The sequence below is a fragment of the Ailuropoda melanoleuca genome, chromosome 6, assembly GCF_002007445.2.
Source record: "Ailuropoda melanoleuca isolate Jingjing chromosome 6, ASM200744v2, whole genome shotgun sequence".
NCBI classification, from domain to species: Eukaryota; Metazoa; Chordata; class Mammalia; order Carnivora; family Ursidae; genus Ailuropoda; species Ailuropoda melanoleuca.
In genome coordinates this window covers 120240583-120255261 of record NC_048223.1, presented here as the reverse complement: position 1 = coordinate 120255261, position 14679 = coordinate 120240583, and the positions used below count along the sequence as shown (strand labels likewise).

General features: G+C 41.2%; 1 protein-coding gene across 12 annotated transcripts in view; it reads left to right on the top strand.

Moving 5' to 3' along the window:
• The first annotated feature begins 8975 nt into the window (after positions 1–8975).
• The window catches only part of ATE1 (arginyltransferase 1), a 163814-nt gene continuing 158110 nt past the window's right edge, over positions 8976–14679 (top strand). For 4 of the 12 annotated variants that reach the window (XM_034663376.1, XM_034663371.1, XM_034663375.1 and 1 more), the window contains exons 1-2: positions 9526–9700; positions 12044–12107. In XM_034663376.1, coding sequence (XP_034519267.1) covers positions 9595–9700; positions 12044–12107 — 170 coding nt within the window. In that variant the 5' untranslated portion in view covers positions 9526–9594. Of the gene's footprint in view, positions 9169–9523; positions 9701–12043; positions 12108–14679 lie in introns of those variants that run through there. The other 8 variants (XM_034663372.1, XM_034663374.1, XM_034663367.1 and 5 more) reach the window with 5 other exon arrangements.

Genomic DNA, 14679 nt, shown 5'->3' with positions numbered 1-14679 from the left:
TTGTATACGCCTGTGACATGACAGCATCGTACTACGCCCAGTTCCTAGTATTCATTGACTATGAGCCAGGCACTGTGTAAAGTGCTAAAAGAAAGGGGCGCCTGGGTGGTTCAGTCGGTTAAGTGTCTACCTTCAGCTCAGGTCATGATCCTGGGGTCCTGTAATCGAGCCCTGCACTGGGCTCCCTGCTCAGTGTGAAGCCTGCTTCTCCCTCATTCTGCTGTACCCCCTCCTTATGTTCTCTTTCTCTCAAATAAATAAAATCTTAAAAAAAATAAAGTGTTTAAAGGTAATATCTTATTTACCCTCCTGAAAGCTGAATACGGTTTTTTTGTTTTGTTTTGTTTTGTTTTTTAAATTAGAGAGCAAGAGTGAGCATGAGCAGGGTGAGAGGGGTGCAGAGGGAGAGGGAGAGAAAGAAACTTAAGCAGACGCTACACCCAGCATGAAGCCCAATAGGGGGCTCGATCTCACCATCCTGAGATCATGACCTGGGTCAAAATCAAGAGTCAGGCAGATGCTTAACGAACTGAGCCACCCAGGCACCCCTAGCCTCCTTTCTGATAAAGAAAAATATGCAATTCCTAATATGAGCCTCTTTTTAAGTAAGGAATCAACTTTATTAAAACAAAAAAGACAATCATGAGGACCAAAAAGTACTTTTCATTTAAGTATTATGCTTTGAATTGTTTCTTTTTCCTGATAAGAGAAACAAGGGAGGAAGGCTATAAGCCAGGGAGATAAATCACCTGATGGCAAATCAGGTTGAAACACAGTATCAGCAAGACTAGACTTTGCCCTAACATAAACAAAAGGTGGCCTGAGCTGTGAGCAATATAAAAAGAACTCTTTGCTAACAAGTATTTTATCATATACCTAAATTTTAATCTTTTGTCAAAAGTCATGAAATGTGTTTGAGTACTTATGAGAAATCCTCACTGGGGAAGGAGAGGATAGTGGTTCCTGAGCTGACATTATCCTTAACCACTTATGACACGGAACTTGAAACAAACCAGAGTGTCATCACGGACGAACCACTGGCATTGGAAACCGCACGCTGCCTACTGACTCTATTTTGCAGGAGTTTGAAAATGGACTTAAATAAAAAATAAATGTGCCTCTGACAGTATCTAAACATTAAACACTGACACTCCAACCACCCTATTCGGTAATGTTATTTTTCTGCCCATTTCCCATAGGAGGAGAGGTTTTCTTGCTGTTTTCTTGCTGAGAAGTTTAATAAGGTTTTTTTTTTGTTTTTTGTTTTTTTTTGTATGTTTTAGGTACCAGTCCTTTAGCAGGAATGTGTTTTACTAAGACTTTCTCCCGGTCTATGACTTGTCTTTTCATTCTTTCGCAGCATCTTTTGCCAAGCAGAAGTTTTTAATTTTAATAAAATACAACTTAATTTTTTCTTTCATGGGCCATGTTTGAGCATTCTATCTAAAAAGTCATCACTAGGGGCGCCTGGGTGGCACAGCGGTTAAGCGTCTGCCTTCTGCTCAGGGCGTGATCCCTGCGTTGTGGGATCGAGCCCCACATCAGGCTCCTCCACTGTGAGCCTGCTTCTTCCTCTCCCGCTCCCCCTGCTTGTGTTCCCTCTCTCGCTGGCTGTCTCTGTCTCTGTCAAATAAATAAATAAAATCTTTAAAAAAAAAAAAGTCATCATTAAAACCAAGGTCACCTAAATTTTCTCCTATGTTGTCTTCTAGGGGTTTTAGTTTTGTGCTTTACACTTAGGCTTATGATCCATTTTGAGTTAATTTTTATTAAAGGTATAAGGTCTGTGTCTAGATTTATTTATTATTTTATTTTGCATGTGGATCCTCATTTCCAGCACCATTTGTTGAAAAGACTATTCTTTCTTCATTGAATTGCCTTTGTTCCTTTGTCAAGGATCAGTTAACTATATTTGCGTGGGTCTATTTCTGGGCTTTCTATCCTGTTCTATTGATCTATTCGTCTGTTCTTTCACCAATATCACTGTCTTGATTACTGTAGCTCTGTAGTAAGTTAAAGTCTGGTAGAGTCAGTCCTCTGATTTTGTTTTCTCCTCTGACACTGTTTTGGTTATTCTGAGTCTTTTCCCTCTTCATATGAATTTTGGAGTCAGTTGGTCAATAGCCACAAAATAACTTGCTGGGACTTTTATTAGGATTACATTGAATCTAAAGATCAAGTTGGGCAGAAATGACATCTTAACAGTATTCATATTCCTGTCAATGAACATGGATCATCTCTCCATATATTTACATCTTCTTTGACTTGTTCCATCTGAGATCTGTAGTTCTCCTTTTATAGATCTTATACATATTTTTTTAGATTTATACCTATTTCATTTTTTTCTGGTGCTAATGTAAATGGTATTGTTTTTAATTTCAAATTCCAATTGTTCATTTCTGATATATAGGAAAGAGATTGGCTTTTACCATATCAACCTTATATCCTTCAACTTTGCTATAATTGGTTATTAGTTCCAGAATTTTATTGTTGATTCTTTGGAATTTTCCATTTGGCCAATCATGTCATCTGTGGACAAAAAGAGTTTTATTTCTTTCTTCCCAAACCATAAACCTTGTATTCCTTTTCTTGTTTATTGCATTAGCTGGGACTTACTTCCAGCGTGCTGTTGAATAGCTGTGGTGAGAGGGGACATCCTTGCCTTGTTCATGATCTGAGAAAACAACTAGTTTCTCACCATTAAGTATGAGAAACTAGTTGTTGGGTTTTTGGTAGATGTTCTTTATGAAATCAAATTGAGGAAGGTCCTCTTTATTCCTAGTTTGCTGAGAGCTTTTATCATGAATAATTGTTGGACTTTGTCAAACACCTTTTCTGCATCTGCTAATAAGGTATGATTTTTCTACTTCAGTGCATTGATGACATCAATTACATTGTTTTGAAAGGTATAATAGTATACAATTCTTTTTATGTATAGTTGAATTCCATTTATTTATTTTTTTTTTGAGGATTTTCACATCTATGTTCATTAGAGATACTGGTCTGTAGTTTTCTTGTAATGTCTTTGGTTTTTGGCATTAGGTAATGCTGGCCTCATAGAATGGGTTAGAAAATTTCCTTTGCTTCTATTTTCTGGAAGAGACTATAGAGAGTTGGTATAATTTCTTCCTTAAATGTTTGGTAGAATTTACCAATGAACCCATCTGGTCCCAGGGCTGTTTTCAAAGGTTATTCATTATTAATTCCATTTCTTTAGACATAGACCTAATCAGGTTATGTATTTCTTCTTGTGTGAGTTTTGGTAGATCGCATCTTTCAAAGAATTAATCCATTTCCTATAGGTTATCATATGTATGGACATAGAGTTGCTCATAACATTCCTTTGTTATACTTCTAATGTCCATGGGATTAGTAATAATGGTTCTTCTTTCATTTCTTATAGTGGCAATTTGTCTTCTCATTTTGTTTTAATTTGCCTCACTGGAGGTTTATCATTACTGATCTTTTCAAAGAATTAACTTGGTTTTGTTGAATTTCTCTATTGATTTCTTATAGTTTCATTTAGTTTTGCTAGTTTTCATTTAGTTTTGTTTTCTGCTTTTTTTTTTTTTTTTAAGATTTTATTTATTTATTTGACAGAGATAGAGACAGCCAGTGAGAGAGGGAACACAAGCAGGGGGAGTGGGAGAGGAAGAAGCAGGCTCATAGTGGAAGAGCCTGATGTGGGGCTCGATCCCATAACGCCGGGATCACGCCCTGAGCCGAAGGCAGATGCTTAACCGCTGTGCCACCCAGGCGCCCCTGTTTTCTGCTTTTTTAAAAAAAGATTTTATTTATTTATTCATGAGAGAGAGAGGCAGAGGGAGAAGCAGGCTCCCTGTGGAGCAGGGAGCCCGATGCGGAACTCGATCCCAGGACCCAGGGATCATGACCTGAGCTGAAGGCAGACGCTTCACTGATTGAGCCACCCAGGCGCCCCTCTGCTTCTTTTGGATTTAATTTGCTCCTCTTTTTTCTAGTTTCCTGAGGTGGAAGCTTAGATTATTGATTTTAGATCTTTTTTCTAATGTATGCATTCAATGCTATAAATACCCTCTAAGCACTGCTTTTGCTGCATCTCACAAACTGGGTAAGTTGTACAGATGACCCTTGAACAACACTTATGCACAGGTCCTTATTTGTGAATTTTGAGAAATACTGTATTTTCTCTTCCTTGTAACTTTCTTAATAACATCTTTCTCTAGATTACTGTAACAATATAGTATATAATACACAGAACACAAAAATATGTATTAAGACTCTGTTATTAATAAGGCTTCTGTCAACAGTAGGGTATTACTAGTTGTTTGGGGGGAGTCAAAATTTATATATGGAGTTTTGACTGGATTTTTAACCCCAGTATTTCAAGGGCCAATTGTTTTTCATTTAGTTCAAAATATTTCTGAACTTCTTTGATCCAAGTGTTGTTTAGAAGTGTGTTGTTTAGGGGCGCCTGGGTGGCACAGCGGTTAAGCGTCTGCCTTCGGCTCAGGGCGTGATCCTGGCGTTGTGGGATCGAGCCCCACATCAGGCTCCTCCGTTGTGAGCCTGCTTCTTCCTCTCCCACTCCCCCTGCTTGTGTTCCCTCTCTCGCTGGCTGTCTCTGTCTCTGTCAAATAAATAAATAAAATCTTAAAAAAAAAAAAAAAAAAGAAGTGTCTTGTTTAATCTCTAAACATTTTGGAATTCTCCAACTACCTTTCTGTCATTGATCTCTAGTTTAATTCCATTATGATCTGAAAACATATTTGTATGGTTTCTATTCTTTATGGCACAGAAGGTGGTCTATTTTGGTAAATGTTCCATGTGAACTTGAGAAGAGTGTGTATTCTGCTGCTGTTGGATTAGGTATTCTATAGGTGTCAGTTGGATCCAGTTGATTGATGGTGTTGAGTTCCACCATGTCCTTACTAATTTTCTGCTGTTGGATCTGTCAGTTACCAATATACGGGTACAGAAGTCTCTAAGTATCATAGTGGATTCATCTATTTCTCCTTGCAATTCTCAGTTTTCACCTCACATATTTGCCACGCCGTAACTAGATGCATATACATTATAAATTGTTTTCTTGGAGAAATGACCACTTAACATCATGTAACGTCTTCCTTTATCCCTAACTTTCCTTGCTCTGAAATTTACTTTGAATTTAACGTAGCCACTCCAGCTTTTGTTTGACTAGTTTTAACAGCAGTATATCTTTCTTCATCCTTTTAATCTTTGTTTTTACGTTTAAAAGTGGGGTTTTTTGCACAGATAACAAAGAGTTGGGTCTTATTTTTTTTTATCCAGTCTGACAGTCTTTCAATTGCTATATTTAAACCACTAACATTTAAAGTGATTATTGATATAACTGGATTAATATCTACCATATTTGTTACTGTTTTCTAGTCATTGCTCTTGTTCTCTTTCTTCTTTCTTTTCTTTCGTTTTCTTTTCCTTCTTTCTTTCTTTCTCTTTCTTTTCTTTCTTTCTTTCTTTCTTTCTTTCTTTCTTTCTTTCTTTCTTTCTTTCTTTCTTGTCTTCCACTCTTTTCCTGCCTTCTCTGGTTTTAACTGTGCATTTCATAATTCTATTTTTTTCCCTACTCTCTTAGCGATTATTCTTTCTTTTCTAAATGATTGTCCTTGAGTTTGCACTATACATTCACAATCCAAGTTCTCTTTCAAATACTACTACATCACTTTATAGGCAGTGCAAATACCTTATAAGAGTATTCCCAGTTCCTTCCTCCCCTCCATTATAAAATTGTTATTTACTTACCCATAAACTTATAAAATTACTGTGTGTAAGTTGCTATTATTATTTTGAACCACCTGTTATCTGTTAGAGTAATTAAATTTTTAAAAATGAAAAATCTGATTTTATCTCCATATATTCCCTAATAATGCTTTTCCTTTATGTGGATTAGATTCTGACCTATATTATCTTCCCTCTTTCTGAAGAATTTAACATTTCATGCAAATCAGGTCCACTGGTGACAAATTCCCTCCATTTTTGTTTGTCTGAGAAAGTCTTTACAGGAATACCTTGTTTTAGTGCACTTCACCTTACTGTACTTTGCAGATACCATTGTTTTTTAGAAATTGAAGGTTTGTGGCAACCCTGCATTGAGCAAGTTTATTGGCAATACTTTTCCAGCAGTATTTGCTCACTTTGTGTCTCTGAGTCACATTTTGTAATTCTTGTGGTATTTTAAATTTTTTTGTTATTATACTTGTTATGGTGATCTGCGATCAGTGATGAGGACTGGCTGAGAGTTCAGATGGTGGTTAGCATTTTTTAGTAACAAAGCATTTTAAATTAAGGTACGTACTTTTTTAAAAGACATAATGCCATCACACATTTGCTTTTATGTGCACTGGGAAACCAAAAAAATTCCATTTGATTTGCTTTATCATAGTATTTGCTTTACTGCCGTGGTCTGCAACCGAACCACAATATCTCAGAGGTATGGTTATACTTCTCTTTCACTTTTGCAGAATAATTTCGCTGGATACAGAATTGGAGGTTGGTGTTGTTTTTTTTTTTCCCCAACACTTTAAATATTTCACTACCCTCTCTTCTTGCTTGCATGTTTCCCAAAGAAAAGTCCAAGGTTGCTGCAAGGATACTGCCATGAGATAATGATGTGATGGTGAGAACACCTGCACAGTACACTTGACTGAACCCAGTTAAGGCCTCTCTGTATACAAACTTTTTTTTTTTTTTTTAAGATTTTATTTATTTGAGAGAGAGAGACAGAGATAGCAAGAGAGAGCAGGAGTGGGAAGGAGAGGGAGAAGCAGGTTCCCCGCTGAGCAGGGAGCCCAATGCAGGGCTTGATCCCAGGATCCCGGGATCAAGACCCGAGCTGAAAGCAGATACTCAACCGAAAACAGATACTCATTGAGCCACCCAGGAGCCCCTCTATACAAACTTTTAAGATTTAGGTGCTCAATAGCCATGGCTAGTGTGGCAGCGTGGGGATCCATTCATCTTGCTGCTGCCCAAGACAAGCCTCATAAGTTCCCTTTGCTTATTAAGACTTCCACCGAGAGGGGCACCTGGGTAGCTCAGTTGGTTAAGCATAGGACTCTTGATTTTGGTTCAGGTCCTGATTTTATGGCTTGTGAGATGGAGCCCCATGTTGGGCTCCATGCTCAGTGTGTATCTGCCTGGATATTCTCTCCCTCTGCCCCTCCCATCTTGCATGTATGCTCGTAAAAACAAAAAAAAAAACCTGCCACCTACCAACCTGGAGTGATCTGCCTCTACCTTTGGTCTCTCCCTGCCCTCCACACACACTCTCTTCTGTCTCTTACTAGTTGTGTGATCTTGAGCTGGTTATTTAGCCTCTCTGGTCTTCATTTCCTATGTTGTGAAGTTACTGTAAGAATTAAATGAGTTAACACACATGTCTAGGACATTGGCATTATAAGCTCTAGGTTGGCATTCTCTGGCAGAGGTTGGTCTAAGGCTTGGGATAAGGTTGGGACAAAGGGACATAAGTGAATTGGTACAGGACTATAACAAGAAAAGCAAAAAGCCTCCTGGCCTCCTACTTTCTGTCTGAGCATGGTATCTGCTGTTTTTGTTTCATCCCACACCCTTTTACTTTCCTCCAAAATGAAGAGCCTGTCTGGAAAAGGACCAGGAATATTCAAATCTGCTATAATGGACAAAATGAATGAAGTCTGTCTTAATGAGTACTGATATGTAGCAAGGAACCTTCAAGTTTGAGGAGGAACTGGAGAAACCAAGAGGGGGCCCTGAGAACCTCCTACATGCTACATAGCTATCCTTTAGGTTTTGCCCCATTGTGTGAGGCACAAGTGACGCTTAGTAATATAACAGATCATGCACTACCAAGAAACCTCTTCAACTTAAGCAGGCATGTATGCAACATAGTGGACCCTGGAGTCAAGAATGTTAAAACTGACCTCAAAAGGTTACCTCTATTTCTCCAAGTTTCACGATTTCACTTTTCAGAACACTGCAAAAAGATAATCAGCTTTATTGTTAACGAGGAAAAATATAATGACAGGCAATCTTAAATTATCTATGCATCTAAAGATTAAGGAATATTACCTTTTTATACTTTCCTCCAGACTGTTACGCCCTAAAAAAAAATCCTCTTTGACATAGGGGTTGCAAATTGGGAGTCCATAGGCTGAATTCAACCTACACAAACGTTTTGTTTGGCCTGTACAGTTTAAAAAAAAAAAAAACTTTAAAAATAACATTTAAAAAATTGTACATTAAAAAAAACCAAGATTTTCATCTTTTGTTTCAAAATTATAGATGTGGTGGCAATAGGCTTATAGTGGCACAAGGTCGCTACTGGCTCTGAAAGTTGTTTGCTTTAAAAACATTAAGCGTTCAGGGGCGCCTGGGTGGCACAGCAGTTAAGCGTCTGCCTTCGGCTCAGGGTGTGATCCCGGCGTTGTGGGATCGAGCCCCACATCAGGCTCCTCTGCTATGAGCCTGCTTCTTCCTCTCCCACTCCCCCTGCTTGTGTTCCCTCTCTCGCTGGCTGTCTCTATCTCTGTCAAATAAATAAATAAAATCNTAAATAAAATCTTTAAAAAAAAAAACAAAAAAAACCATTAAGCGTTCAATTCACCTACGCCGGCCATTCACAGAACACCTGCATGTGCACCTGTATACGGCATTTAAGAGTGGACGTGCTGGTTTGGAAGAAACCTGAGCTGGCCACCCACATGTATGCCAGGGACGGCCCGTGAATAGTTAACTTTTATACTGAGTTCTGCAGGAAATAATTGAGTCATAACCTCCGTGCCTCAGTTTCCTCATCTGTAAAACGGAGCCAATTGTAGGAATGCGTGGCAACGAATTAGGCAAAGGGCTGGCCCTAACTTCGGGCCCGGAGGCGCGACTACCACCCTCGCTAAGGTCTCCGCAAGCTCCGGCACTAGCAGAGACCCGGACCCCGAGGAGGCGCTAGGGGCGCGGGTCGCGGCGCTAGGACGCACCCGCTAACGTTCTTCCTCCTCCCCTCCCCGCCGCGGGCCCCCGCACTCCGCGGAGGTCAGCCCCAGGGCACCGAGAGGCGTGGCCGGCCCCTGCAGACCCTGGAGGCGGCCATGGCCTCGGTGGTGGAATACAAGGGGCTCAAGGCCGGCTACCACTGCGGCTACTGCGACTCCGAGGAGGGCAAGGTGTCCTGCGGTGAGTGTCCCCACGGATGGGGCTGGCGCGGCCGCCTGGCGTCCGACCCTCGCACCGCCCGCCGCGCCGTGCGCCAGCCCCTCGCCTGGGAGCGCACAGGCCCGACTCCCCAAACCCCCACTTCCCTCTCCCAGACCGTCCTTCCCAGACTATTTCCCTTCAAGATCCTCTCTCCTCCTCACCCTCACCGAAGATGGCGGTCCCGGTTAGAGAAGGAACGGAAATAGCGAAAGGCTGCCCTCGGTCAAGATGGCGCGGGCGGCGTCAGCGTGCGGGACTCCAGGCGAACCTGGCCTGCGGGCGCCCGAGCAGCTTCGCGCGCGCTTCGGGGACTCCCGGGCGGCGCGGAGCATTGTGGGGTGGCGGCGGCGGCGGCGGCGGCGGCGGGGCTGGGCTGGGTCACGTTGCGTTCCGAGGGCCGGGGCCATGGCTTCCTGGGCTGCTCTTTCGCCCAGCATCGTGGAGTATTTCGAGGGCGAGGACTCCTACCGCTGCGGCTATTGCAAGAATGAGTCGGGCAGTCGCTCCAATGGTGAGCGGGCCGGCGGGCGGGGGAGGGCGTCGCGGCCTCGGGGTCTGCGCGGCCGGCGGGCGTCCTCTGGTCGCGACGCCCTGGCCTGGGCCGACCGGCTCGAGCGACGCGCGGCGGCTGGAGCCTCCGGCTAGGTCCTGTCCCGAGACAGGTGTGCGGAACGCGGCTTGCCGGTTTGGGCTGTGGCTGTTAATTAGAAACGGACCTCAGCTCTGATTCATCAGGGAAGCATCTAGGCGCTTATTTTTCACGCAGGTGCTGGGACGTGTGAGATAATGATTGTCTTCCCGTAGCCCAAAGTATTGAAACAGGTGTCCGTCGTCAGTCAGTAGGAGACGGTTAAATATGTGACAGCATGCCGTGCCAGGGAGCAGTGTAGTGCGGTCAGTTCCGCTGGGGCGGGCCTCTAAGTGCTGATGCTGAAGTGGGATCATCCCCAGTTGTAAGCAGAATGCGGCGTGTCGGGTGGACTTTTTGTGTAGAAAGAGGTGTGTGTGCATACGTGGGCATGGGCATCTGGATAAAATGTCTGGAAGAGTATACAAGACCCTGATGACCGACCACAGGCGCTGCTGGCGAGGGAGCCTGTTTGTGCTAACGTGTTTGAAAATTTTACCAGGTGCTTATATGCCTTGTCATTCCTCCACCCACCTCCAGAACGACAACAAAGCCAGCTTTCTCTTCTCTTCTCTTTTCTTTTTTTTCTTTCCCCTCCCCCCCGTCATAGTTCAGGTTTCTTTCGGAAGACTTTTTTGTCAACAAAACATTGTATTTATTTCCTGCTGTGTCATGCATTGGCAGATATAAAATCTTTTATTTTAAGGAATAGCCCAGCATTGTGGAAAATGGGATAACCACGAAGATACAGATTTAGGTAGTTTCCATTAAAAAATATATATATAAATGCCCTACAGCAGGGGGATGATTTGGACGATTATGGTATGTCCGTTTACTCATCAATTCAAATTGTGTATTAGATGCTTGTAGGTAAGAGGGAGCAGAACGTAATATAATGCAGTGATTAGGAATGATGGTTATGAAGATGAGCTAAAGCACAAAAACGGGTTAAATGGAGAAAAACAGGATGCAGATGACGTTTGTGACATGAACACAGTTCTGGGAGGGTTAAAACCCAGGAGAAACACACCAACTGGTGGCAGTGGTTCCCTTAGGGTATTAGAGATACCTCCCTTTTTCAGAATTTTAGTATTGTGACTACAGTATGTAATAAACACTTTGTATTAAAGGTGTCTAAAATGAATATTTTCATAGATCCTTAATTATTTTCCCAGTAATTTTAGTAAGAGGAAATGATTAATATAGATGCCCTTTGTCTAAAGTCCTGTGGAAGAAATCTGCTTTCACCCTTCTCACCTGGAGAGAGAACTGTAAATTTCCATTATATTTAATTGTGATCATCTTTACCACAGGGCACCCCACCTTTTAGGTAGGTAGGTTATTCCTACTTTATAGATGAATTTGAGGTTCATAAAGTAACTCACTATTACTGAGCACCTGCCAGGCTTCTGGACATTTCTCTTTCTGCGTATATCTTATACTATCAAGCCTACCTCTGTCTACATACTTCTGATGCAGTTTGCTGTTCACAAGAGAAAAATTTACTCTTCATTTAACATTAATTCGAATATACTTCTTAATGTTTTTTCATTGTCTTCATTTTTTTCATGGTTGCATAATTATTCCATCATATGGGTAATATCATAGTCCTGTAATCATTTTTCTGTTTCTGGGCATTTCGATCACTTTGTTTTTATAGTTAAAAGGAATATTGCTATATACTTTTGTTCTATTTTCAATATCCAGGACTATGCTAAAAACATAAAAATCAGGAAAATTTATATGTTTAAGAAAACATTTGCTTTCATGGAACGCTGTATCAAAAACTAAGGATGTACTGTATGGTAACTAACATAATAAAAAATAAAAAAAAAAAAGAAAACATTTGCTTTTCAATTCTTCTGAAGAGACCAGCTTATTAAATTATTGGGGATATTATTATGGTTTAAAAGTGTGATATAATCTAATTGCTGTAAGGATCTTAAATTTGTGATGTCATAGAGACTATTGGCTAATCCTGAATTAAATATAATCACTTGGATGTGTTTGATTTTTAAAATTAAGATAAATATCTTTTCCATTTGTATCATATGTCAGACAAGTACGAAGTATGTGCAAACTTTCATTTCTCCAGTGTGAGCTAGGTTTTTTTTTTGTTTGTTTTTTGTTTTTACTTCAGTATTCACATTTAAAAAATGCTTTGAATTTAAAAAAACAAGTTCAACTTCCTATAGTTAACATGGCCCATGGCACTTATTTTTTCAGGCATGTGGGCGCATTCAATGACAGTACAGGATTATCAGGATCTTATAGATCGAGGATGGCGAAGGTAAAGCTCTTTATTTTTTAAAGGTTTTATTTATTTGTCAGAGAGAGAGAGTGAGTGTTCGCACAAGCAGGGGGAAGTGGCAGGCAGAGGGAGAAGCAGGCTCTCTGCTGAGCAAGGAACCCGATGTGGGACTCGATCCCAGGACTCTGGGATTATGACCTGAGCCAAAGGCAGAGGCATAACTGACTGAGCCACCCAGGCATCCCAGTAAAGCTCTTTAATACAAAGATACTTCTCTTGTTACTCAGGTCCTTCTTATAATTGCAAAATATTGTTTGCCTTTAAAATGTTTTCCTGTTTTTGGAAAGAGGTTTAAGAAATCTTTTTATTGTATTTCTCCTTGCTTTCTGCAATGGAGTGAATATTCGTGTGTAATTCTCACTCCCTTCCCCAAGTACATATGTTCAATCCTAACCCCGACTTTGATGGTATTTGGAGGTGAGCTTTTGGGAGGTGATTAGGTCAGTGGGTGGAGTCCTCATAGATGGGGTTCGTGCCCTTGTAAGAGAGATCCCAGAGAGCTCCCTTGCCCCTTCTGCCAGGTGAGGTTACAACAACAACATGAACCAGGAAGTTTATCTTTATCAGACATAAAATATGCCAGCACCTTGGTCTTGGACTTCCCAACCTCCAGAACTATGAGGAATACATTTCGTTGTTTATAAGCCACTCAGTCTGTGGCATATTGTTATAGCAGCTTGAACAGACCAAGATGTTCCCTCCTCCCCCACAAAATAATTTAGTATACCTGTAGTAAATATATGTTTCTAAGAAAGGATTCTTTTTTCCTTTTCAACGCATCTACAATACTGTTATCACCTTTTACACAATAATTCTTTGATGTCATCTGTTACTTTGTTTAGATTTTTTGCTTGTCTCAGAAATGTCCTTTTTTTTAATAGTTGGTGTATTTGAGTCAGGATTCCATTTAGGTCCACACTTCGCCTTTGATGGCTAAGTTTTTTTGGTAATTGGTTTTATAGATAATTTTAGAATATATGAAGTTCCTTATATAAATGAAGTTCCTTATATAAATGTAAACAGTGCTTATTCCCCAGAGGACATGGGATTGAGCACAGCAAATAAAACTTCATACCTTTTCGTAAACTTATTGAGGCCCAAAGGTAGATCTAGGTTGGATGTTGATGGTATGCTATGATGAACTTCTTTTTTAAAAGGTGGAGGGGAGCCATCGAAAGCTTTTATGTCAGAATTGTGATGGAATTTGTGTTTTGGAAATGATCATTCAGGGGGCAGAGATGTATTTGAGGGGGTGATTGCGAAGGCAGGAAGACTCGTTCCAGAGATCACCGCAGGGTCCGGATGTGAGATGGTCATCTCATGACGATGCTGCCGTCGTCAGTGAGTGGCTGTGGGTTAGAAGACAGATGGGAGGGGACAGATGTAGGGTACCTTTTAGAAGTAGAAAGCTTGCTGACTGGATATAGAGGTGCTTTAGAGGGAGGAATCGGAGATGACGCTCAGGTTTCTGACTCAGGAACCAAGCTTGTGTATGTTTGCTTGCGTGGCCATCACAAAATACCACCGATTGGGTATCTTAAACGACAGGAATCTATATTGTCACAGTACTGGAGGCGGAAATTTCCAAAATCCTGGTGTCTGCAGCTTTACTTTTTCTGAAGGCCCTTCCTAGGCTTGTACGTTGCTGCTGTCTTCTTGCTGTGGCCTCATGTGGTCCTTTCTCTTTGTGTATATATCCCTGGTGCCTAGTGTCTCTTTGTATTTACAGTTTCCTTTTCTTCTTCTTCTTCTTTTTTTTTTAAAGATTTTATTTATTTATTTGAGAGAGTACAGGTGGGGAATGGGGAGAGGCAGAGGGAGAGGGACAAGCAGACTCCCCACTGAAGAGGGAGCCTGATGCAGGGCCCAATGCCAGGATCCTGGGATCATGACCTGAGCTGAAGGCAGACGCTTAACCCACTGAGCCACCAGGTGCCCCCAGTTTCCTTTTTTTTTTTTATACGCACAGCATTCAGATTGGGTTAGGGCTCATCTTAACTGTCATTTTAACTTGATCACCTCTTTAAAGGCCTTGTCTCTAAATACAGTCCTATTCTGAGATGCTGGGGGCTAGGGCTTCAAAATATGAATTTTTGAGGGGACACGATTCAATCCATAATGTCATGGCTGTGCCACTAGCTAAGATCCGGAAATCATCGAAAGCATCAGGTTAATTTTGGGCTACCTTGTGCTAGTGCACAAGGAACCCTCACCTGTGGCTATCGTAGGCTCGCATCAGTGTCACTGCATCCTGAGCAGTTCCTCTGATTGCCTTTATGGTATTGAGGATTGGTGGTGGGTTGAGGCATGGAAGGATTGCAGGTGCTGCTGAGAGGGTAATTGAGGTGAAGAGGGTTGGAGTACTTATCAAGGTTTAGGAAAGAAAAGGCTGGACTCTGTCCTTGGTGTGTCTGTGTTGCAAGATTATTTAGGTTATGAAGAGTAACTATATCTAAATGTTTTTATGTTATTGGTTAGATTGTTACTCTAATTTTGTGCTCCTGTACTTGACTTCTTTGGTATAAGTGAGAAATGTATAAGACATTAACAA